We start from the raw sequence: 26,055 nt of genomic DNA on the forward strand, positions 1-26,055 counted from the left end.
TTATAATACAATTCTGTACTCCCGATGACCTGAATTTTTGTGGTTTTATTCATACTTTAAATGACATTCACTTGTATTATATGACAGAATATTCGTGTTCCGTTCTGTATAAACGTAAAACAATAATTTAACTGTTTATAATAAACTCGATGAGGCATTTCTTCGTATATATATATATATTTTTAAATTTGCGTATATTAATATGGATAAAGAGTTTATAAAAACATGTTTAACTTGCATACTAATACTAGAAGTCTTTCTGTCGTGTCTTCATGTAACTGGTATTAATTTTCCATTAATTAAATTAATCATAACTGTATAAAATTCCATATATGATGTCTTCTCATTGTAAGAAGACTTCTACCAGAAAAGACGTCTGTAGCACCTTCCTACGTACGGCCTTCAAGAAGGCTCCTCATACTGAATCGATTCTACGCATATTTAAAGTATTAATAAGCCTTAAAAACTCTCAAAATGTTATAATTTAGTATGTATAACTGCATAAAATTGAATATACGACGTCTTCTCATCATGGAAAGACTTCTACCATAGAAGTTTCCCATAAGCTAGTGCTTTCCTATTGACTCATTTCTTCAAGAAAACTTCATTTTACGCAAATTTAGTGTGTAAATAAGCTAAAATCACTCAAAATATTAAGATTTAGTATAAAAATTCACCCTAAATTAATATTATAAGTGTTAGATTTCTTCTTACATCACGTGTCTAAGTTACAATTTTCGATGGAGGAATTCTTGGTTTATTACTAAATATGGCTTATTGTTCAAACTTGTCAGTTCGTATCGTCATTATTATTTCCTAGAAATTTTCAACACGGCAATTTGCATCTTTCACGCTTGCACAACTTCAGAGTCAAGGCCAAAATGTAGGATCACTAAACAACTGCAACATATTAATTCCGGTATCTCCGACGACATGAAAACTTGAGGATCATTTTCTTATAAATTAAGGTAACTTTTTTCTTTTATTTTCAACGTTGACTTTCACCGTTTAATTTATTTCTTTTCTAGTAAAATGTTTACTGTTCTAACCAAGTTTTACGCCGTTAAAATTTTATTACACACGTTTCGCAACGTACTAACGCAGTTCGTCTTAGAAAGAAAAGCGAAAATTAATTAAAATTAATTTAATTTCTCTTTTTAAAATTACATTTTTGCGTCTTAATTAACGTTAAAAAGAAAATTAATTGGCGTGTGTATTTGTTTTTTAAATATTAAATTTTGCAGGAATTTTATTTAAAATGAAATTTTTAAAAAATTCAAAATGTGATACTTAAATTAACAACAAAAAGGTGCCCAAAATTATATTATTTTATTATAAAATTTTAAATATTTTATTCATTTAGTGAAAGTAAGCATTGCAGATTCATTCTCGAGTAAATTATATTCAATGACCGTAAAATTATTATTTGAACGTTGAAGAAATTTACATACGAGCTCGAGTTTTTGAGATTTTATTGCATTTTAATGAGACTTACATTTAAATTATTTTATTTTGAACAGTTTATTGTTCAAAAATTTTAAACTTTTAAATAGGAAGAAAAATTTGAATAGTTTTGAATTGAAATTTAAAGCATTTTTCACAGTTTGGGCAGAAATTTTGAAGGACATTTTGGCCGGTTTATATGGAACTTTAGTAAAGAATTTGCAGTTTAAACAAAATTTTTGCAGTTTAAACAGAGTTTAATTTAAATAATATTTTGGCTAATTTAAATGAATACATGAACAGTTGGAGGAGGAATTTGAAAGTTTGGAGAATTCTTTAAACAGTTAGAAGAGGAAGTTTGGCGAATACTTTGACAGTTTAAACAGAAATTTAAAGAGTTTGATCAGTTTGAAAACGTATTAAACATTACAAACAGGTTTTCTCCCTGAACTTATACACTAAAATCTGATTTACAACGTTTTGGCAGAGGAGAAGATAGAGAGCTATTTAAGCTGATGGACCGGTTTCCATCTCACTCGTCTAGTGACCCCCTAGGTTATAGGTCATCCTTGACAACAACGAAATTTTCCCCGTTAGTATTTCTGACCCCAATTTTTTTTTTTTTTTTTTTTTTCTTACTAAACAGGTGGCTTTTCTAGACAACCTCAATAACTAGATGATGTAATAATTCGTAATTGACTACACGAATAAGTATAAAAACCCAAAAATTACGAATAGAAATTTTGAAATTCTATTTTTATCGACATTTATACATGACTTATCATTTGTAAGCTTATTTTTTTGTTATTTGATCCGGTTTTTTTCTGAGGGGATAAAAAAAATGAACGGGCATTTTCTGTTTTTGGAAAATTTCCAGAGAAATGTATTTTTGTATTATTGGCTCGTGTACATAATAAACAGGTTACAGAATCGCATATTTCTAGATAAATAATTGCACACGTAATGCCAAACAAACCAAAAAATAGAAAATCATTATGAAATAATACCTGTTTCTCTATCTTGCAAATCTAGTATGGATGAGCTCTGCATGCAATAAACAAAGAGACAGAGAGAGAGAGTGAGTGAATGTATAGATTAGTTCCTTAAAGCATACAGCTTAACCAATCAGAAGATTTGAAATTTTGTCCTCTTTCCACCTGTAGATCGGTTCCCTGAGTAATTCAGAAGATATATCTTAGTTAAAGAGCAATTTTCCAGTTTCTCGTTAAGCAAGTTGGATTATGAAGCAAGTGATTATGGTACCAACCTCGATAGTCTTGGTGCTTCTTGCGGCACTTCCTGCCTGTAAGTAAACGTATTTAAAATATAACTTTTTGGGGTCATTTTCTAGAAAAATTTTTGTTTTGTGTGCGAAAATAAAACTGGGACTCAACAGGATCTTCACAAATTTATATTTCAGCTTCGTCGTGGATTCTCCAAGAGCGTTAGAATGTTCCATTTCGATTTATTTAAATATTTGTTTTTATGGTTACAAAATTATTCTTTTGATGTAAAATTTATAAGGGAAAATATATAATTTGATGGGGTGTAATTATAACTTTACTGTGTACAAGATTCCTATATTAAAGATTGATTGCTCCTACCGTGAATGGTAGTGGCACTCAATCTTTAACATGGGAATCTTGTTAAAGTTTTAACACGATTTAGTAAAATCCAAAGATTTGCGTGAATCAGGACGACATCCTTGACATAGTGTGATATTTTTCATGTTTCCTTCTCTCATACTTCACCTTTAAACTCTCTAATTTATTGATCCAAGGTTGGGAAGTAAGAACATTTCCCGTTTTGTAAACGGTGTAGAGATGTTTAAAATTCAATTTAAAAATAAAATAATGTTTAAAATTCGTGACTAGTAACATCATTTAGTAGATTTTCCTATAAGATTCAACTTTTTAAAATCAAATAATAATTTATTTTTAATTAAGTACCGTGGATTTTATAAGAACAAGAAGAAAAGTGGGCATTCCTACGCTACACTACGAAAAGAATTTTTAAATTTAATGGCTTCAAATAGAATTAATTATTATAAAATACATTTTTAATGAAATTTTTATTCGTAAATTTAATTTTAAATGGGTAAAATTTCAGATTTGAATTATTTTTTTTCTGAAGTTCTAAGTTGCTTCAATACGAAAATATAAGTGCTCTACATTTTTGCATTCTTATACATTTGTATCTTATGTAATTTTATATTTAAGTACTTAAATAGTACTTAAACATAATTTATTTATAACAGAAAAGTGTTAGATGTTGAGGTTATGCTTCATTAAAGTTACAAATATAGAGAAAACAGGATTCAAGATGGAAAGTGTATTATGTAAAGAGCGCATATCTTAGGAGTTACAAGTAAGTATGAATGAGGAAATAACGTGAAAATGTAGAGAGGAAGGAATTAACACACCAGATAATTTAATGATGGCTATTAACAATAAAATATAACACAAAACAAAAGGATTATAACGTATCTTTCGTCCTACGACAGTGAGGAACTTGAGAAGTATTTATGAGAATTTTTCACTCATGAATGACGAAAATAAAACGATAAAAACTTCATATAATAGGGTAGAAAATGGTTATACAGTAAAACCTGTCTAAAACGGAACATGAATAAAACGAAAACCTGACTAAACGGGAAAAACTTCCATGGGCCGCCATCCTTAAATAATTAATACGTATTGTTACACGGTAAAAGGGAAAGATCTCTTACGTATCTGTTGATATGGATAGTAATATCAGATATCACGTGCCATAATTAATTAATTAGTTCAATCTATAGTTAATTATTAGTATCGATGCTCTTAAGAGTATCAAATGCATTCGTTTTTTTCTTATTAGCTTTTCACTAAACTGTACATTATGACGTAAGTTTTTATGCAAAATATTAGAAATTTACATCAATTAATAATAAAAATACAGAAAAAAACAATTTTTTAGAAGTAATTTCTATCGAAATAATCAAAAATTTAGTGCTAAAACAGGTCGAATTTGCACGTATGCTTATAAGTTATAAGCTGCAGCTTAGGGCCTCTGTAACTTAAGGCCTCACATCTTACGTGTATTGTCATTTTGTGAAAAGGAAGAACCTGTTATATGCTACAACTTAGGGCCTCACATTTTTACATATATTGTCATTTGATGGAAAGGAAGACTATTGAATGCTATAGTTTAGGGCTACAGCAAGTCCAGTAATGCTCTCAAACTGGAAATTTTGTATTAAGAACACAATTATCGTAAGAGAACTACATAAAAGATCTTATCAGACATTTCAATCGCGAATATCTTTGCAAAAATTTTAATGTGTTTAAAATATAGGGCAAATCAGTCGAAACAATTGTTTGATACATAATTCAATTCATACGTCATTTATGAACACCTCCTCCATGTCGGCCTATGATTAATAATGCTTTCAATTGAACTCTGGCCAACTTATAATGCCTAAAGTTATATAAAAATTAATGATATTTTTAATGTCAGCAATATAATTTTTCTAAAAGCACAATTTTTAAAAATTCAAAATGGCGTAAGCTGTAATAAAAATAAAATTAAGGTTAATAATGCTAGTCATGTTAGCCTAAAAATATAATTTACCCTTAATTAATATATGAATTTTTAAATTTTATATTTTAAATATTGTAAAATAATTATAATTAATGTAATTTTATAATGACTCTCACCTTTATGTGACACGGAAACTATATAAAGTAAGTGAATTAATTGTGTATCTATATATAGAATTGCTTACGTAAGTTGCATTACGTATCATTTATACGCATATTTAATGAAGTTTACTGTTTAAAATACTAAAAATCCAGCAACGAGTTGCGTAACTTTCCCGGCAAGAGTTAAAATTATATTATTAACTTTTTTGCCACTTTATAATAATTAACTTTTAGGGTAGAAACGAGTTTTATATAACAAAAAAAAAAATATTTAAATACTAATAACGATTAAAGGGAGTCACTCGAGATATAATAATGACTTCCCCTCTATCTCCTAATCCCATCGACCTTTAACCATCAAAATTTAATAGCATCAATACTCCTAATATACAAACTTAACTGAAAAATTTCAGAAATTTTCGACAAAATCAAGAGTTATTATGCTCCGTACGCCCCCAAACACACTAACATCCACATATACAGGAAACCCCCCACACACACTAACATCCACATATACAGGAAACCCCTCATACACTAATATCCACATATACAGGAAACCCCTCATACACTAATATCCACATATACAGGAAACCCCCACACACACTAACATCCACATATACAGGAAACCCCCCATACACTAACATGCACATATACAGGAAACCCCCATACACTAATATCCACATATATAGGAAACCCCCATACAGTAACATCCATGCATACAGGAAACCCCCCCCCATACAGTAACATCCATACATACAGGAAACTCCCAACCTTTTTGCATTTCTCGACTTTTCAAGGTCCTCCAAGCCCAAAAATGTATTAAGAAGTTAAGGAAAAGAGCTGCAGTTCAGGAACGTGTTAAATAGAAAACCAAAAATAGAACTAATTTAAAAAAAATAGACTGTATAAATATTTAAAACTGATTTATATCAGATAAAGTAATTGTGTAACTGTATCATCTGCTGATTAATAAATAGGCTGGATGCAGTTGATAATTTTTTTTTTTTTGCCTTCCTTTAACCGTGATTCCCTTACCGCGATCTTTAGATACTTCATTTTAGTAGAACAGGTTGAGAACTTATCCATAAAATTTGCATTTAATTAAAGAGATGAGTAAAATTATAGGAAAATAATATAATTTTTTTCCAATTTTTAAATCTCAATGAAAATGTTCATCCATTAATTAGTTGCGGAGTTGGGTAGAACTCAGTAGAAGCTATACACTTATCGACTAGAAAACTCCTTTATTGTATAATCATAAATAATTTATTATAAAAACTCCATAAAAAGTTATGGAGTTTTTATATATATTTATATTTTTATACAAGGACCAAGCCTAATACCCCTGCAAGGCCCAAGTTTAATACCCCTGCAAGGCCCACGTCCAGATTATTCCGGGCTTGGGCCTTGCAGAGATAAAATGAGATCCTCATAGTTACGTATGTAAATGCTCGCACCTTCTCCGAAAATCATAAACGATGTTTTTTTTAGTATTTACCAAGATTAATTATTAATTATTAATTTTAATTTTTCTAAATAATTAAAGATTAAATTCCCTGTACCTCAAGTGAAAAAATCCGGAAAATAGCACGTGGGGAGGCACGAATCCGCGACTAACTAACTGTGTTTAGTAGTCTTATCCAATAGGCGCAGAAATCACAATTATAAATTATTTTTTTGTAAATTAAATTGGTCGAACAATTATAGAATTATTATTTAAGTAAAGAATTGACATCAAACAACACGTAAGCCATATATTATGGCTTACGTGTTGTTTATTGTCTTTATTTTCAATGCCAATTTAAGAGCTTAAAGTAATTGGAAGCGCTCGGCATGAATAATTTAAATATCAAATTAATTCTGATTATTCCGACCAGGTGTACTCAATTATCTTCGTTAAAGTAGACTTGACACTTGTTTAATTTATAATTTTTACTTTTATTTTCATTATTTATGTATTGTTTCGTATTGAATTTCAAAGATTTGGGTATTTCCCGAGAAATTCTACTATTGCGTAACCTAAATCAAGATAAACAAGTAGAATTTTTAAGGTTAAAGATGGCAAATTGCGTGTCAATTCATATTAAATTCAATTTAATTAGCATTAAAATTGTTTTTATTTGGATGTTTATAAATTGTATAAAGTCATTTATGCTAAGGTCTATCGGCTAATTCACACCCTTGGAATATTCTTTAGCAATGTATAAATATTAAAATAAATAATTTATATATATTTAATTTATGAAAATGAGTAAATAAAATATTTAAAGTTGACAATTTAGGGGTTTAAACGTGTTTCGTTTGAATATAATTAGTTAAGGGATTGAAAAGACGAGTTGTAACCAAATAACCTTGTGCTATTTTTCTTTCCCTTTGTAATTACGATAGGTGAACTCAATGAAAAATTAATGATTCTCCTTAACTTTCCCTTATTATAAATTTCCATCACGCTTCCTGTTTTAATGAAGTGCTACATTTGTTCTTTCATATCACTAGAAATTCGTAGTAAACCCCATTTTACGACTGGTTTTCTGAAAACTGTCGTATGTCGAACTACAATATATCGCAGGCTCAGTATTATAAATTATGTTACGTTACTAGATATGCAAATTATTACACGTAAACGAACAATAGAATAATGTGAAGCTTACATAAAATGTTATAGAAAATTTGGGTCCGTCGTAAAGCGGGGGTATCTTATTTATGATGGAGAAAGTGTTCTTTTAATGATAAAAATGTGCTTTAAAAAGATAAATTATAATAGCTTAAATAATTTGAATGGATATATAATAACAATAAACGTAATGTCAGACTTTTATGATTCTGGAACTATGGGAAATTTGGGTTCGATTTACGACGCTCGCTTAAGTGGTATTTAAGTTAATGGTAATGGTAATATGATTCTAAGCCTTTCTGAATAGTCTTACAATGTATTTAAGTTAATGGTAATATTTTATATTTCTGAAAAGACGGAAAGAAGAAAATGGAAAATATTAATTAGAAATTGTACAATTTCTAATTAATGATATTTCCCGTCTTCTTCTCCTTAATTTTTCCTGATTGATGATATTTTCCGGCTGCAATTAATTAATGATATATTTAAACTTTCTGTAGGTGCAAAATCAAAGAAAACTGACAATTATTTAAAATATTGTAGTTAGTAAGATTTACTTCAGGTTTTTTACTGTTTTGTGAATATGTAATATGTTTATATACACAATTATTTACAGATAATTGGCATTTAATGGCAGGCTATTTAGTAATCAGGTTCGCGAAATGAAATTATATTTAGTAAAGATAACTTTTGAAGGCAGGATGGTCGAGGAGGCTCTGAAGGATCCGGGTTCAAGTCTGAATCTAATTAGAAATTCTCATGCATAAATTAATTAATCTGGATCTCGTATCCCGATTTTCATTAATTGATCGCTCCCATTGTGGTTCTGGTCCTGAAATCTGTCTACTATCTACAGGATAGAGCGTTAAAAAATGATAATGGTGTTTGACAATTTTATCCATCGGGACTTCACGCTGGCTTCACTATCAAAATAACTTGAATTTATTTCTTATTTCTCAGTGCCACTCTTTACTTATAAAATAATAAATAAAGATTAACATACTCCTATGGTTTCAGACTTTATAAAACACCCAAGTATATATTTTCTAATTCTTCTGGAGAAAATGGTGCCACGAGGCGTATTGTTGAGTTTTTTAATAAGTAGGCCCCTATATATATATTTTGAATTATAAAATGTAGTAAATCTATACTATGGCTTCAATTGCATGAGAAGTTTTACACTCGTGAATAATATTTTCTATTCAATTTCTATTATAAATACTGCTTCAATGCAAATTCTAAAAAATTAAAAAAAAAAAACATGATTTGATTAGGTTTCTGCCAGTGCAGAGATTATAAAAATGGATATTTTGCACACGAGAAACAGTGCGATCGTTATTACGAGTGTAAAAATGGTACCATGACAGAAAATCTTTGTCCCGACGGATTGATGTTTAATCATCTCTCTTCTCCAAATCATCTTCGTTGCGATTATCCTTTCGATGTTGACTGCAGCGATCGACCACAAGTTCGTAAGTACTCACCATAAGAAATTTACTAATAATTAAATTCTCATAAATAATAATAATAATAATTCATGATCAAACGTTTTACCGCATAAAATTATTCCTATAGAGCAAGCTCAACCCACCGAAAATTGTCCTCATCTTTGGGGTTTGTACCCCAATGTGCACGATTGCGGACGTTTCTGGAATTGTGTAGATGGTACTTCTTATTCGTTTCAATGTCCCGAAGGACTGGCATGGAATGATTTAACAGCGAGATGTGACTGGCCGGATCAGGTAGAAAGTTGCGATGGAGAAGGTAAGTTTAATGAAACTCCTGTAAAGCTACCCATTATGCCACACAGATCCACCTTACTGAAAAATGGACATTCGAATTATTGATCTGTCAGATTATCTTTCATTTATATTTTTAAAACCACTTGTAAATAACGAGAAAAATTAATTTTTCTATTTGTTTTTAGCACTTCTAGGTTTTTCTTGTCCGGTTCCATCAGAAGATGACATAAGACAATACGGTCAATTACGATACCCTCATCCAGGAGATTGTAAAAAGTTTTTTGTTTGCATATTGACAGAGAAGAACGAATGGAAACCTCGTTTACTTTCTTGCGAAGAACCAACAGTTTTTAATTATGCATTGAACAAATGTGACTTTTACAAAGAAGTTTCTGGATGGTAAGTTAATGTTTAATTAACACCTAAATAGGGACCAATTTCCATTAGAAAGTCCTCCCAGGAGGACCAACTGTTGCGTTGCCCTATTCATCAACCTCATCACCAACCTTAAATGCACTTAATTAATTTCATTTTTTAAATTAAACAGCCTAATTTTATATTCATTAATTAATTTAAACATTCGAAGGAATATTTATAATTTGATAAAATTTTCTAAAATTTATTCAAATCATTTATAAAAAATAATCATGAATTTTTTAGTCCAGTAATTCATACAAGTATAGGATCGAATAAGATTTGTTGTTTTCCGAGCTGCTCATTGGCTAGTTTGAATTATTATACTATTTTTTAACCAATAAAAAAAGCTACACATTAATTCAACTGTCAATTCAATTTGAAATTAAATTTTGATTTTTAACTAGCGGAAAATTCAAATGCATAAATTGAAATAAAATAATTTCCATGAAAAATTTCTTAAATTTTTTTCTCTAATCTTTACAGCGAAAATTATTATAGCTATCGAGATGATGATCCAAGATTAAATAGAGCAGCACCACCAAGAAGTGCAGGATCTGCAAGACAAACAGGGTTTTCAGGAAATGTAGGTTCTTCACAACAAACAGGACAGTTTAGAAATATTGGATCCTCACAAAGCACAGGACGTTCAAGAAGTGGAGGATTTTCAAACACAGGATCTTCACGACAAAACACTGGGTCATTCGGAGACTCCTTTCGTTCCAGACCTGGACGATAGATGGCGATACTAAAAGTTCTCCGATACAGCATCCATTTTTATTATTATTATTTTTTTATTTTATTATTATTTTTTAAATAAATGAAATAATGGTTATATAGAATAAAATTTTATAGAAATATCGTAGCTTAATTTTTTTTAACCTTGTACATTTTAAACATTTACATTAAACAGTATGTGATTCGTGTGCAGCGTCGATGAAAGGGGGTAAGTCCACGGCTGCGGTTATGAGGCCCGGCGCTGTAGAGGGGCCTAGGCTCAAACCTGTGTAATAGAATCGCGTGTATAAAAAATGTATAAAACCAATTTATGTATTTTCAAGTGAACAAAGAGAGAGGGAAACTAGGGCCGTCGAGAGCTTGCATGGGGCCTGGGAGCAGAGTGGGCCTCTTTAGTTATTTTTTAAACGAATGTAATACATATGTGAATGTTTCTTTATTAATAAAAAGCAGTCTTAAGGTTTTATTTTCGGTTAGTTAGTAAGTATAGCAATAATTTTATAGGGGATATGAACCACTGTAGGCCCCTAAATTTTCTTTGGGCTCGGGGAAAAAATCCCCGAGCTCGCGTTTATAATTTTTAAATTATAAAAATTCTCATTAAAATTTATGGAAGTTTGCTTTATAATACACAATTTTCGTGGAATTAAAAGAATAAAATGATAAAGTTGAGACGTTCTTGTGACTTTTTCCCAATTAATTTATAAAGTCATAAATGGTAAGTCGCCATTTTTAATCGATGAAGCAAGATGGAGAGAGAAAATGTGAAGGGGTACGGAAGGTTAAAATCTACAATTTTAGGTCATGGACGCATTTTAATCACATGATTCGAATGTCGTCCTTGAATGCCGATGTCGTTTTTATTTGTGGTGAGTTCGGGAATTGAAATTTAAGGAAACCAAACGAGTTTAACACTGTTCTATTAATAAACTACTCTATCGACCGTGCATTATCGGCAATTTTCTGATGCATTTATAAATTCCTCTTCTTCATCTTTTAAAAATTCATCAGACGGGATGGATTTTTAATGATTCGAAATGTAACTTTTTTCAATTTATTGTATTTAAAATCGAATATTATAATAAAATTTTATTGTGCAAAATCCCTGAATGACTATGGTCAGAATTAACACCGCACGATTTTCTCCATCTACTGGAAGCTTTATGGGTTTGTAGACCGCATTCTTGGAAAATTTCGTGGGTTTAACAATTAAAAATGAGTCTCATATTTATAAAATGCGAGGAAACGTTGCTACGAACAGATATAGCGAATACTGTTTAGGTTTATGGGGTTAAATTCTTATGGGTTATTTACTATAAAGACATATAACAGGGCCGGATTTGCACATAAATAAACCAGTTGTAGCTTAGGGTCTCGTGTCATGAGTCTATATATTATGGCTTCACATAGTCTGTTTACTTTATTATTATACGGTAAAGGGGAAGGATCCGTTATATGTGCGTGGCGTGTTGCGTGGCGTGTTGCGTGGCGGCCTAAGGAGGCGTGTGGTAAGTAGGGTGGCATTTAAAGGACGGATTTTCGGGTTTAGAGGTTTAAGAGACCTGATGCGTATATCTTGGCGTTTGCTAAGAGCGGCGACGAGTCGTTTGGTTGCTTCTTGCGAATGACAATTGAGTAACAAGCCATTTTTTATTTCCTTCGAACCCGTAATGCCGACTTTGAGTTTAGTCAAGTCCACGTTCGATGTTACGTTGTCCATGACCTCTTGTAAGGATTTGGACTCATCGTTATTATATATAAAGACAACTTTATCGTTAATCGGGGGGGACGAAGCTTCAGAGCCGCCGCGTACGATAACGGGGGGGAAGAAATAGAAGGAGCGGGTTTGGAACGAACCTCGCTAACCGAAGCGACCGACGATTGCGAATTTGACTGTTTAAGTCGAACGAGTTCGTCTTTGAGGTGGCCTCATATTATGGCCTCACATAGTCTGTTTACTTTATTATTATACGATAAAGGGGAAGGATCCGTTATATGTGTTATAGCTTAAGGCTACAAGAAGACTTAAGCCCAGCTCTGCATATAAATCTATACAATATATATGATTTAGTTAACCTCTTTATTTCCTTTTTTTATAAAATAGGAATTAAAATTAGAATATTACAATTTATAATGAGCAAAAGGCAATCTAAAGAAACTGGGCTCTATATTAAAATAGGTTTTTGTGGGTTGAAATGAACTAAATTTTAAAATCTTTACATAAATGATATGTATATAGATAAGTGCAATCAAAGAAATTTTTTTCTAGTTTGAAGTTTTTATAAGAGGTTGACCTCTAGACTGGGACTATTATAAACGTTGAGAAACGTGTCTTTAATTAGTAATTTTGTGCAAATTTCTCAAGATAAATTTATTCAGAGATTTATAAACGAGTTAATGAGTAAAGTAGAAAACGTTAAATACCATTGAAAAGTCATCGATGGCCGAATGGATAAAACTGGTCGTGGGTTCGAACCTGGCCAACGGGCTAGACCTCGTGGAGTTTTACGAATTATCTTTTCGTGTCTAACACCTAAATAGACGCCAGTTTTCCATAGAAAGTCCTTCCGCGAGGCACTCCTCTTGGCAGATCGCCCACGTGTTGCGTTGCCTCATCCCATAAACCAAATTAACGATTCCACTCAAACTCATCAATTCTCAATGGCAATTTAATACTTTAATCGAGAATTTAATACACTTTCTGAATTCAAACTTTCATAGATTAACTCCAATTCCTCAAATTCGTGCAGTCCATTGTGCGGTTTCAAATTTCCATTACCCGATATCTCTATTGTTATATAATTTATCACTTGAACCAAATCTAAGAAAACGTACAAATTAAAGCGATTCCACCTCAATTTTTGCTTATTTCTACAGACAAATCTTAATAATTTTAATCCTGATGTAAGGCTGCAAGCTGCGAGAAAATACCCCTTTCAAATCCGTGAGAAATTAAGGGTTTTATAACCCTGTATTCATGAAAGAGGAAAATTTATGCTTCGATGAGAATTTTCTACCACAAAAACTCGTATGGTCGACACCCATTTTGGAATTTAGTTCAAAAAAAATTGCATGTGATTGGGGCAAAGACCTTCGACTCTGTGTATAATATCACGAATGACAAGTTTCAAGTAAATCGGTTCAATAATCAGGATACGCGAGGCGAAAAACGTGAATATTGTTGTATGCTGCTCATTGTTATTGGAGTGATTTAGAATTCGAAATGGGGTTGGGGAAGTGGTCTTGACAACCGATAGCAGCGCCACCCAACTCGAACACGTGACTCGTACTCTTATTCTTTTCGATCGTCTACGAGCATTGACTTTCTCCAGCGTATCTCTCAAGAAAGATACATTGGCACCCGAAGATGAGGATGATTTTCTTTGCCATCACGCTTCACGTTTTACTTTCTAGCGTCCTATGTGAGTAATTGAAATTTAAGAAATTCTGTTAGAAATTTTAAAAAATTCCCTTCTATATCTACAATTTTAACAATATTTTTCTGTAATTTTAACGCTAATTTAAACAATTTCCTGAAGTCCTTCGTGCGATCGTTATGACATCCTTTCGGAGCAATACGTGAGCCATAAGGATAAATATCAGAATCATTCGTATGAAATGTGTTTTAGTCTAGAACCAGTTGAGGTACTTCGATTAACCCATTTCTTTGATGATATTATGACAGAAAATTCTATAATTAATAGGGGTTATCTCTATAAACAGGCTCGATATTATACCCGCAACAAATGAGCTAAATGCGTCGAAGTACGTTTAATTAAGGTTTCGTTGAAAATTTTAAAGAAAGTCGAAAGAATTTGATGGGTTGGAAGGGCAAAAAGGTTAAATTTTACGTGAATTATGGAATTTACTTGTAGAATTTCTGGTAATTCTTCTACTGAATGATCCATTGAGCCCATCGTTAGAGATGTATTCAGAAAGGATGTTGCAGTCTTCACTATAAGTTCTATTTTTATAATATTTCAGGAGCAACTCTCGTGCAAATTTCATGACCCCTTAACGTATGTTTTTGTAACATTTTCTATTTTTAAAAATCATTAAACTATTTTTAGTAAGTTACTGCTTAATAAAATATGTGTCGTTTCCTATTGAAACTAAGGAGACAACGAAAAATTTTATATCCTAAACAATTTATTGCAGGAAAAATATATTTAAAAATGCCAAATTATACAGATTAATATAATAAATAGATAAATTTGAAACTTTTATTTGTTAAAATGGAGTAATTTTACAGTAGTGGGTAGAGAGAAACACATTGAAATTGCAATAAAAAAAAAAAAAAAATGAGGAAATTAAGGTTATTTCTCCTATTTTTTTTCTAATGATATAAAGTAAAATGTGAAGGAATAATGAGAGGAAAAACTTAGAAGAATGCGTAGATGTAAGAATTTTAATTATTCCTTTAAGGTAAATAGAGAAATCTCCTATAGTCTATAAATCATCATCATTAATATATACTGTCAAAATACGTCAGATTTTAATGAATGCAATTGCAGAAAAATAGGAAAAAATATCTAAAATCTTAATTATCCTTTCAAAGGATTTATTATGTTATAAAATAAGGATAATGATAATTATTTTAATCGCTGATTAACGTTTAATAATTGACATATCTGATCCTTAGCACGTTTAATGCTCCAGATACACAAAGCACAGGTTAGGTGAAGAAGACTTGTGACACATTGACACGAATTGATTTGGAATCAACGAGGAAGTTTGAAGAAAGAAAAATCAACAATTTTTATATATATAATTCGAGTGAAGAATATGAAAAGACGGGGGTACATCAATATAATTTTCAGTCGTAGTCGTAAATTAGTTTAAGGTGCCAGGCCTTCGAAAGGGGGAAACGTCCTAGTTACGGTCCAGTTATCAGACCCTCTCGTGTTGACCTAATTTCGACCTAGACTAACCGGTCCTGCATTTTAAAGATAGAAAAATGTCCACTACTAACCTTGGACGGTGTCTACAAATAATTTTTATCTCTTTCATTATCCAATATTTAACATTTTACACAGGTTTAACATTAGAAATTTTCAGTGTGACTACACTTAATTAAGTGAAAATTGAATTGTTTGGTTATTAAAACTTGATTTTTCTCCCGTTAAAAAACATAAATTTGAGCATTTAATTATGTTTATAAACAATAAAATTACTTTTTAACTTCCATTAATACACGTCCAAACCTGTAAAGAACGGACACTGACGGGAAGATAAAAAATTACCGTCGTTTGGAGGTTATTTTGTATGAAGATTTGGTTAAGAAAAGAGTTCCTGTAAAAAAAAATAGAGGTGGCCGTTGTTGGCAGGTTCGACTGTATTAAGAAATAACGCGAGAGTGATATTATTTAATAAATTACTTTAAATATATGTTGTTAATCCATGTAAATAGTTAATTATTTATTTTTTCAGGTGCACCTCAATTACCTCCACCACACCATGCAAAGGAACAAGTAGCTGAACCTGTAAACAATTGTCCCGAACATGGTGTCGTTGTCTATCCACATCTGAAAGCATGCGATAAGTATTACAAATGCGAAAATGGTACATTTACTAGAGAAATCTGCCCAAACGGATTAGTTTTCGATGACAAACACCCAATTTTTCACTTCTGCAATTACCCATGGAGAGTGGATTGCGGAGACAGAAAAGAGAGAGGTTTGTACATAAACTTCTATCGATAATATATGTAAAAGTCTCGATATAACGAATTTTTTTAGAATTTTATATGGTGTACATTTGATATAACCGACCCCCTATTTTACGACTCCTTGTATTTAAGCACTAGCGTGGTGTTATACAGGTATTTAAAGGAATAAATCTTCACTTCATCACATTGAAACTGTGTAAAGTTACAGTTCGATTTACGACGCACTTCGATCGTAAAAACGGGGTATGGACTATAAAATGGATTCAAGGGGATCGTTTAAACGTATACAAAAAGCAAAATTGTAAGCTGTTAAATTAGTTAATGCAGTATAACCTTCGAATAGCGGACACTATCGGGACATTTGTTCCGCTATGTAGAGGTAAATATAATATATACCCTGTTTGAAGGGTCTGGGGATTGTAAAAATCTCTTTAAGTAGAGGCGTCCGCTATTCGGGAGTGTCTTTTAATGGAGGTTCCACCGTATATAATACACAATCAACCGAGTCTCTTCCAGTGAAGCAAGCAGCTATTCCTCGTCGATTTTAATCACATTTTTAAAGTATAACCCAAACGATTATTTTAATGTACAGTACTTTGAACTGTAGACTTGTAAATTATAATTAAGAACGTGGTAAAAAATATTCGATAGAAAATTTAAATAAAAGACTAATTAGCATAAAAAATTTTAAAAAATATATTGAAAAAATAGGGAAAAATGTCTAATTTTGTAAGGTATAATTTACTGTGCGTACGTTTAATTAAGTGCATTTTATTATTCTTAATGTAAGAACCGGTTGGAATGGAGAGAAAAATAATTAAAATATTCATTTTAATATATAATAAACGCATGAATATGAATGAGATTATTAATATAAAATAGTCAAATTTATTAAATCTGGTTTGGCATTTAAATTTTTATCCTTAAATTAATATATTAAAACGTATAAAATTAACATATTAATTAATTTCGACGTATTATACTAACGGTAGTATACATTTCATAACATTTTCACGCCTGATAATCAACTAATCAATCAATCAATTGTGACATATTTACAATATTGTGAAGTAAAATACTATAAAATGTCTTCATGCTTATAGATTATACGCAAGGAAAAATCATTTCCTGTAATGTACGGAGTGACCAAAAGTCGGCCAACTCGGCTAACTGACTGTTGGGCCACCCCTTAAACGCGTGAAACACGATTATAATTCAATACGTGTGGCCTAAAAACCAAAAATACGAATATAATGAAGAGTCGTCATCCTTCTGCTCTTGAGGGTCCCGGTTCGAGTTCGGACTGATTCGTGTTCGAATTGATTCGAATTTCGTGGATAGGTGGAGCCTGGTGCGCAGAACTGGCCCTCAACTATCGAGCCATTCCCCATTTTGGCTATTAACTGAAGAGTGCCCGAGTTTGGCCAAAATCTCTTATGATCTAGTCAAATTGAAAATGGTTATTGAGAAAGGGTCTTCAGTACGCGTTTTTTTATGTTTTATACTAAATTTTATCATTGTTTTTTAAACACGCCATACTATAATGTTTATTCATACAATATGAAGAACAATATAAAAGTTTTAACGTTATAAATTGGTATGTTTAACCGATATAATTTATTATATATTTTTCTTTATAGAACCTCCAATTAAGAGTGACAACTGCCCGTGGCAATGGGGGATATTTGCCAAACGAGATAGCTGTACTCATTATTTTGTATGCGAATGGGGAATCGCTAATTTGACTTATTGTGAACCTGGTCTGGCCTATGACATTCACAGTCATACATGTGTCTGGCCCGATACAGTAGACGGTTGTAACAGTGAAGGTAAGATTGAAATTTCATTTAATTACAAATATATTATAACTCGACTCGCTCATACAAAAATTAACTTGTTTTCTACATAAATGTATATACGAGGGAACCAAGTCAGTTAACTGAAGGTTATAACCTTCAAATTATAGCAGGTTTTCAGTCAGTTAGCTACTTATAGGCTACATAGGATGAGATCAGGTGGTCCAGCAGTTAAGGTTAGTTAACTGTTGAGCCTCACTGTACATGGACAGCAGGTTCGAGAATTTTGTATATGGTATATATTTTCCATGTATGAAATTCAAAAAGGATTAAATATGACTCATGTATGAAATTCAAAAAGGAGAGAGATGAAAGTAATATTGTACTTATTTCTCTGTGCAATTTTTTATTTTTCTTTGAAAATTTTAAAAATTTATATAAGTTAAACAGTTTGAAAATTTAGTATGCAGTTGAAAGGTGTAAACATAGTAAATGAATCAAAATATCAACACGAAATTAATAGAATATAGACAGGTCATAATGACAAATAGAAAATCGTGTAAACACATAGCAGGTCATAACGACACATAGAAGTTACAGTACATATAAACTATAAGGCATATTCAACATGCACAAACAAACCTGAAATTTTGCTAGGTACATTTTAAATTACTAATATTAATCCGTTTAAAAACTTAGAATTTAATTTTTATATTTTTAGATACACACAAAAGACAAGATATTAATTACAGCTTACTTTTTATATATTAATTTCTATTTATAAATACATTGAATGCATTGTGTGATACAAATACCACGTTATACATTTCGTGCAGGCTTAAAATGCGAATACACTAATAATAATTTTAGTTTTGTGCCATGCCTTAGGCGAAAGTAAATTTTTCAGTCTTCTTTTATATAAGTTTATATAATATCACGCGATATTTATTGAGGATTTTAACTAAGTAATACAGGATTTTGATACTGACTGCATCTAACTAGGATCAAGTTAGCACTGGGTTTATAAGGCCCTTTTTCTATAAATTTAAATAATGTAAAACCACTATCATCAGATATTTATTTACGATATTAGATAATATTGGATTCGTGGCACTGAATTAGAAATCCACCTAACTGGAATTTAGAGCAGTAATCTCTCTCTTCTCTTACACGATACTTGCCCAGGATTCTAGAAAATGATGAATTTCTAGTATTAGACTAGAAATCCAGCATTTTCCAGGATTCTGGGCAAATAGCATGTAAGAGGAGAGAGAAGAGAGAAGAAATAGAAAGGGAAAAGAGAGAGAGAGAGAGAAGAGAGAAAAAAGAAAGATACTGGTTTAATTATGTAAACTTATATAGAAGATTCACAAATCTACGGTTTATATGCCTCACACAGCCTAAATCTTGCATGTATATGCGCGTGCATGAAGGTCTAAAAGGGTGAAGCCTTTATCAATGGTTGGCTTACTAACAAAGACGTCATATTTTAAAATATTTTAATATGCTACAGTTTTCAAATTTTTTTCATAACATAAAACTACAAAATAAGTAAGAAACTTTAAAACCTAACTTGTATGACAAAGATTATATTAATTTACATACAATTCGTTCAGTTTAAGATTAAATGTTAGGGATGTATTAATAATAGAAAATATTTACAGATATCGTCGGTTTCAAATGCCCAGAGAAAATCACAGGTTTGTCCACCAAATTCTATCCATTCCCAAGATATCCTCATCCTCACGACTGTACCAAATTAATTGTTTGTGTCAACGAAAAACCAAGACTTCTAAATTGTGGATATGGTTCTGCGTTCAACCCTGCCACCTACACATGCGACTCTATAAAGAACGTCCCCGACTGGTAAGAAAAAGCTATACAAATTAAATTAATAAATTCAACTTAAACATGATCACACTTTAAATGATAATTAAGAGAAGACGGAGAATTAATTATGATTGATTATTCTCGTCTTTTTACTGATCTCATAAGCGTGTAAACGTATTCATATATATGAGTCTTATGAGCAAATGCTACCATAAAAGTGGTGTATACATCTACTTATGAATACACGTGACAATTTTAATCATAAAGACGTGATTTTTATGAGTACACGTGACCAGTTAGGGTCATATATAGGCTACTTATATGCATATTCTTCTTATGAATATATGTAACCTTAAATTGGTAACATATATATATTTTTAGGCAATTTTTAAACAAAAACTATAGAAAATAACCTCCGAACAACGGCCACCTCTCAATAATGGCCACTCTTATGTTCTGGCTTTACAAAAATTAAGTTTTTAACTAAAATTTTAGTTTAATTAGTTAAATATCTTCTTAATTTAAAATTGGAATTATTTTATATAAGTCTATGTTTCTTACTTGATTATTAAGCTTATGATTGATTTTTATATAAAATTATAATATAATATATTTAATTTTTTCTTCATTTTTCCCCACAGCAAACCACCACATCATTAAAATATCTAGAAAAAGCGCACATCAAAGAAACTATTGTATAAAGAAATTAATGGATTTATGTTTATGTTTTAAACCTGTTTACGAATTTATTCAATTTATTTACTTATTAAATTGTTATTCGTTATGTAAATGTTTCTAAAGGTTAAAAAGTTTAATAAAAATCATGTTGAATTATTTGTTTTGTACTTTTCTTTCTCCTCTTCTCTGTACAAGAATATTTAAGATAAGGAAGCCTTTTATTTACTAAACAGTATTAATAGAAATTCTACACAATTCAGGCTATAAATATATAATATTTACCCTTTAAAGAAGAAAAAAGTAACCTGAAAACATAGATTCTTATGTTATTTTCATAGCTTAGACTTGTCTGAAGGGAGAGATTAAGAAGAGCTTTACTAATTGGCCTATTTTACTATGATCTAGAAGAATTTTGGCTTGTAAGTAATATTTAATAAAGTTGTAACAGGTTGTAGCCCTACAAAAAAATAATGTAAAAAAATGATGTCAAGTTTTATAGTTTTAACCACGTCAGTTTTCTCACGAAATGGTCAACAACATTTTGATTGAGGAACATGATTTGGTCAGGAGCTTTTACAGAATTAATTTCTGGTGATATTTTATAAAAAAATATATATAAATTTTTTCTTCATTTATTTATTAATATATGTTCATAAATTTTAAGGAATTGAGACAAGATTTTTTGAATATTTGTAGCTAATTTAAGGAAAAGTACAGTAGTTCACTACACCCGCTTTACGACCGCACACTTTTTAACATCCCGGTTATTACGACCGATACAAAATTTTTGTTATTCGTGGTGTTGGCTTTCTTAGTATTAAAAAACTTGCATTTTCGGGAATTAATCTTGACTTACTCTATTCAGCTTATGATAAATGTTATGTCTCGCTTTACGACGATATTCCAGATACCAATTAGATCGTATTGATGAGGATCTATGTTTATGATACAATTATTTATAGAGATTTTAATATGAAGATTAAGCAAATATGTGATATCACGTATATGTTGATAGTACAAATTTATATATTTGTAAGACATAAAGCAATGCTATTTTAATATATCGTCATTTACATAAAGTACTGACTCCATTTACGTAATTTTAATGTATTGAATGCAAAATCCACAAAGTCTATCGACTATTAAGTGTTTAGTTAATGGTAAATATAGGGTGTACCATAGATTCTAAACCTGTTAAGCTCTTCGCGCTGACTGCGGGTCCTACCACCAAAAAAACTAGAATTCAACTCAACACTTACTCAACCCGATACTCACCACAACTCCTTACACTTACTTGCGCCACGCTTTACTCCCTAAAAGAATAAACAAAAGTTAATGTAACTCCTATGGTTCCAAACTTACGGAACGTCTTTGCACGTGGGGCTCTAAATCTTATAAAGAAATTGTGATTTACTGTATTAAAGTATGTGAGCACTAAGAAGGCCTTTTAATCGTACCCATTACGGGTTTGGCCAGGCCCACAATAGAAGAAACATTAAAAAAGTCAGTAAATTTTTTTAAAATTATAGTAAAAAATAATTATAATTGGTCGTGATATAACACAAGTGGATTATTCATTAAAATACAGAGATAAAAATTTACAAAGCATGACTAATCTCATGTATTTTTTTTTATCGTGAATAAATGCTTTTTTAATTATCTTTTTATTATCTCTGATTGTATCAATAAAGTAAAATGCGAAAAATTTAACCTGATTGAAATTTCTATTTTATTTTATTTTTATATATATTTTTTAATTGAAGCTTTCTAAAATATGCATTATCTGGAATGATTATCTTCTTAGGGTCAAATCCCTTTGGCAAATTGGCAGAATACGCGGAAAGATTGGACAAAATTCCATTTCTACACTTAAAAAAATGTGCCTCGGGTACTAAAATGGACAAGAAATAAAAATTAAAAATAAAGAATTTTTGATATTTACGTGAAGTCTAAATTTACGATCCTAAATTTATGCTTAATTTACGCCTATATTTTTGCATATCCTAAATTCATTATGAAAAAATAAATAAATAATGATTACTTTGCTAATATGTAATCAGTTCTTACTGCGAATTACAAGCGTAAATTCTTAGAAATTATTTAAACTTAAGAAATGGAAATTGTTGGGAGTAGCATTGTTTGTAAAGTAAATGAAACAGCTTTCGAACAATGGCAAACTCAACTTTACAATATAATATCGAATTACTTCTTGCATAAAGAAGTGTTTTAATGGTAAAAAAACACAAAAAAATTGGAACCTGTGACCTAAGAAACACCAATTTTTCCATCTAATTAAATGTCATATCTAAGAGGACGACTCAGTAGAGCTTTCACTTGTGAGAAAGCAAAGACTGACCTCATTTCGTTTTTGCCCAAAGACTGTAAAAGTTCAAGGACCGACTAAAGAAGGAAAAACGAAAGGAAGACGAAAAAAAAGGTTTATAAATACAAGTTTATTTTTAATTCGATATAAATATGTGAGTCTGACACTGACTGTCGCCATAAGTCGAAACGTGGAAAAATATAATTTGTCAGAATAATTTAATCACCGCTTTTACTAATAAAAACAAAACAAAAACAGTCTTTTTTAAAAAAAAATAATAAGGATAACAAGAACGAATATAGTAAATTTACAATAAAGGAAAGTTGATTTATCCACGTGAAATCGAGAAATTTCGTAAAGTTTTTCGGTTTGCAAAGCGTTGGGACCTTCAGAAAAGTAATTAAAATCGTATACATAGATTAATATAGGATGTTGGAAATTTTGAATATTATTGGATAGACTGCATGTCTCTGTTGAAGATGGCTCTCAATAGTTTAATTTAAGAGATATCCACCCCAAGCAATAGGCGTCACCGGAGTCGTCGAACCCAGTTGACCCACTGTTCCGTTTTCTCCTCTAAACAACAGGTTATTGACTGGAAAGACAGCCCCGTGTAATTAGCAAAATGCAATTCCACCCTTTAAAGGTGGATTTCTGACATCCCGAGATAGTTGGCATCACACCCAAAAGTTAAATTGTGACAATTGAATTGTTGGTTATGGTAAATATACTCTCGAATCCGTTCCGTTCGGATTCTTTCCACTTTCTTAGAAATAGGTGTCGAGTGGATCGGAATAAGAATAAAAAGTTCGCTCGGATCTCGCCACATAGAAACGATCGAGCCCACTTCTTTCATAAAAACTATTATCAATGGAGGTTTTTCTAAGTAAAACTCGTGAAAATATGAATAAAATATTACACGTCCTTGTACGCAATCGTGATATTTACTAATTTTCTGCGCTATGTGGGTGTAACGATCCAACAATCTCTAGTTCAGTTCGGCCATCTGATAACGATCCAGGTGCACGATTCTGAGGAAGTTGTGAGAAATCGCTTCCACTTTACACGAAACTTTTAACTTCTTTAAAAAAATAACTTTATTTTGGAGTAAGGAAAGTAATGTCATCTCCCTCTTTAACTTTGGTCCTGTCGTAGAGGTTGGTTACATGCCACGAAGAGGAGATACTCATGAAAGTTTTAATTATGTGCTGGAGGAAAAGATGGTGTCGACTGATTGATTTACGTCTTAAAAGGAAATCTTCATCGTTCCTGATTATTTCCTGATTACCTGGAAATTAATTGTTCCAAGTGACTCGGAAGTGTCCCTCTCCGTTTCTGCATCAGTTGTCATTGAGAACCATTCGCTTATCTCGTTTCCTGACCATTGTGTAATCAACCTGTTTACTTAAGTCGTCATCCAGAACGCCATATTACTCTTCAATATATAATTCTTTTATCAGTCTACATCACACGAAGAGACGTATGTAACTCTACAAATATGTAAATCGTACAATTTATTCGTCAGTTTTATAAACGTATTTAACAATAAATGTATTATACACGGTTAGAATTTTGATACCGCATGGTTAAACATGTTCTTGTTCTTACAAAAAACCACTTTTTTTTATTTTTCTAAAAGATTATATCAGTACAATGTTGTTTGCTTCATTAAACATCTATTCTTCGGATAAAGGAGCCTGTTTATAATGCTTCTGTTCAATAGTTTCGTGTCTGGAATTATTTTTAGTTCGGCATTTTGAAGCCATAGATCGATTCTATTTATAGATCTACATCTGATATTTACTAGTGTAATATTTCATGATCTATCATTCTAATCATGGTGAAAATTTCGTCATGTAGAGCATATAAAATCCTGATTGATAGTAAAGGAAATTTCTTGTATTCATCTCACGTCTTACAACAATGAGGAGTTGAGTTTTGCAAGACAAGTTAATTAAAATAATTAAAGAGATATCACATAATAAATGAAAATTTCAGTAAATTTAATTAATATTTATTAATATGTACATGAATATAAATAAAATTAAGCTTTTAAATTACGTTTTTCTTAAAATTAAATATATGTACAACCCTTTTTTAGGCGTAGACGTCTGCTACTTCAGGCCACTGATGTTCTTCTATCCACCTTTTGAAGGTCGTCTTGAAGAAATTCTATGAAAAAAAATCGAAAATAAAATAAAAATAATTAAGAAAATATTTAAAACGTATTTAAAATAATAACAGTCAATTGCATTAAAATAATTAAATAATTGATTAAATAATATGAAATTAATTTAGCGATTAAAACAAATTATGTTCTTGGAGGAGAAAGATCTTTAAAATGATAAAGAAATTAAGTTAAAAATGACAGAAAACTTGTTCTATAATTTTTAAAATTTAAATATATATTAAATTATTTTATAATATAAAAAATAGAGCATATATTGTAATTATAAAACAAATTAATACAGTGTTAAGTAAGGAACCGAACTTTTGTGCTGTGAACATCTAGAACTGCACAATTTCATGTTTAAATGATTATGTCCACGAATTTCGTGTAAAAAATAACAATAAAATTTTTAGAACGTCAGGAAACAGTTTTATGTAACAAAATGTCTTCTTTACATTTTATTATTGAAGTAATATGGAACATTTCCTGCACCCCTCTATAAACGCGCCTCGACAATACACTGCTTTCTTTTTTTAAATATATTTTTAAACCATAGAATCGTTCGATAAAACTAATTTGAAAAATTTCCGGAATAAATTACACATCTAGAAGTTCGGGTACATAAAAGCATGTGACACTAACCCAATTTCGAGGTCGCATCATCAGATCAAAACATTTAACTAGGTCATATATAAATTAAGGATTAACTCGGTAGAAGTCAACAATTCGTTTTATGTATCCATAAATATATGTATGTTTTTATATATATATATTTATTTACGTATTTGTATAGTTATAGATACAAATGTATGAGAATGTTACCGTTTCGATTCATAGAATCTCTTTTAACTGACAAACCGGACCGTTATTTGGAACGAGGGTGAATAATTGAGCACGCGCGCATGTAGATTCGAATCGTCCAATCAAAAACCGTTTCGCCCGGCGACGTTCCCAAGACA

The 26,055-nt window shown here is 30.9% G+C and overlaps 2 protein-coding genes across 3 annotated transcripts; both read left to right on the plus strand.

Annotated features, from left to right (window-relative positions):
- Window positions 1-820: 820 nt before the first annotated feature.
- LOC136989499 (protein obstructor-E-like) lies at window positions 821-11,097 on the plus strand. 2 transcript variants are annotated; one of them, XM_067287680.1, is made up of 6 exons: window positions 821-968; window positions 2,607-2,748; window positions 9,012-9,209; window positions 9,313-9,501; window positions 9,665-9,878; window positions 10,380-11,097. In XM_067287680.1, the coding sequence occupies exons 2-6, from the start codon at window positions 2,685-2,687 to the stop codon at window positions 10,630-10,632; spliced, it is 918 nt and encodes a 305-aa protein (XP_067143781.1). In that variant the 5' UTR covers window positions 821-968; window positions 2,607-2,684; the 3' UTR covers window positions 10,633-11,097. The 2 variants fall into 2 exon arrangements, with proteins under 2 accessions (XP_067143781.1, XP_067143782.1); XM_067287681.1 differs by lacking the exon at window positions 821-968 and having other exon boundaries at window positions 2,496-2,748.
- Window positions 11,098-13,394: 2,297 nt separating this feature from the next.
- LOC136989500 (protein obstructor-E-like) lies at window positions 13,395-20,759 on the plus strand. Its single transcript, XM_067287682.1, has 5 exons — window positions 13,395-14,053; window positions 16,062-16,307; window positions 17,940-18,128; window positions 19,760-19,961; window positions 20,567-20,759. Exons 1-5 carry the CDS (start codon window positions 13,999-14,001, stop codon window positions 20,583-20,585), a joined length of 711 nt encoding a protein of 236 aa, XP_067143783.1. The 5' UTR covers window positions 13,395-13,998; the 3' UTR covers window positions 20,586-20,759.
- Window positions 20,760-26,055: the final 5,296 nt, after the last annotated feature.

The sequence above is a fragment of the Centruroides vittatus genome, unplaced genomic scaffold (assembly GCF_030686945.1).
Source record: "Centruroides vittatus isolate TY-2023 unplaced genomic scaffold, ASM3068694v2 scaffold_576, whole genome shotgun sequence".
In the NCBI taxonomy this organism is placed as follows: Eukaryota; Metazoa; Arthropoda; class Arachnida; order Scorpiones; family Buthidae; genus Centruroides; species Centruroides vittatus.

Coding starts and splice junctions, on each gene's coding strand:
- LOC136989500 (XM_067287682.1), top strand. CDS start 13,999: ATGAGGATGATTTTCTTTGCCATCACGCTTCACGTTTTACTTTCTAGC. Junction 16,308..17,939: donor CGGAGACAGAAAAGAGAGAG/GTTTGTACATAA, acceptor TTTTCTTTATAG/AACCTCCAATTAAGAGTGAC. Junction 18,129..19,759: donor AGACGGTTGTAACAGTGAAG/GTAAGATTGAAA, acceptor AAATATTTACAG/ATATCGTCGGTTTCAAATGC.
- LOC136989499 (XM_067287680.1), top strand. CDS start 2,685: ATGAAGCAAGTGATTATGGTACCAACCTCGATAGTCTTGGTGCTTCTT. Junction 9,210..9,312: donor CAGCGATCGACCACAAGTTC/GTAAGTACTCAC, acceptor TTATTCCTATAG/AGCAAGCTCAACCCACCGAA. Junction 9,879..10,379: donor TACAAAGAAGTTTCTGGATG/GTAAGTTAATGT, acceptor TAATCTTTACAG/CGAAAATTATTATAGCTATC.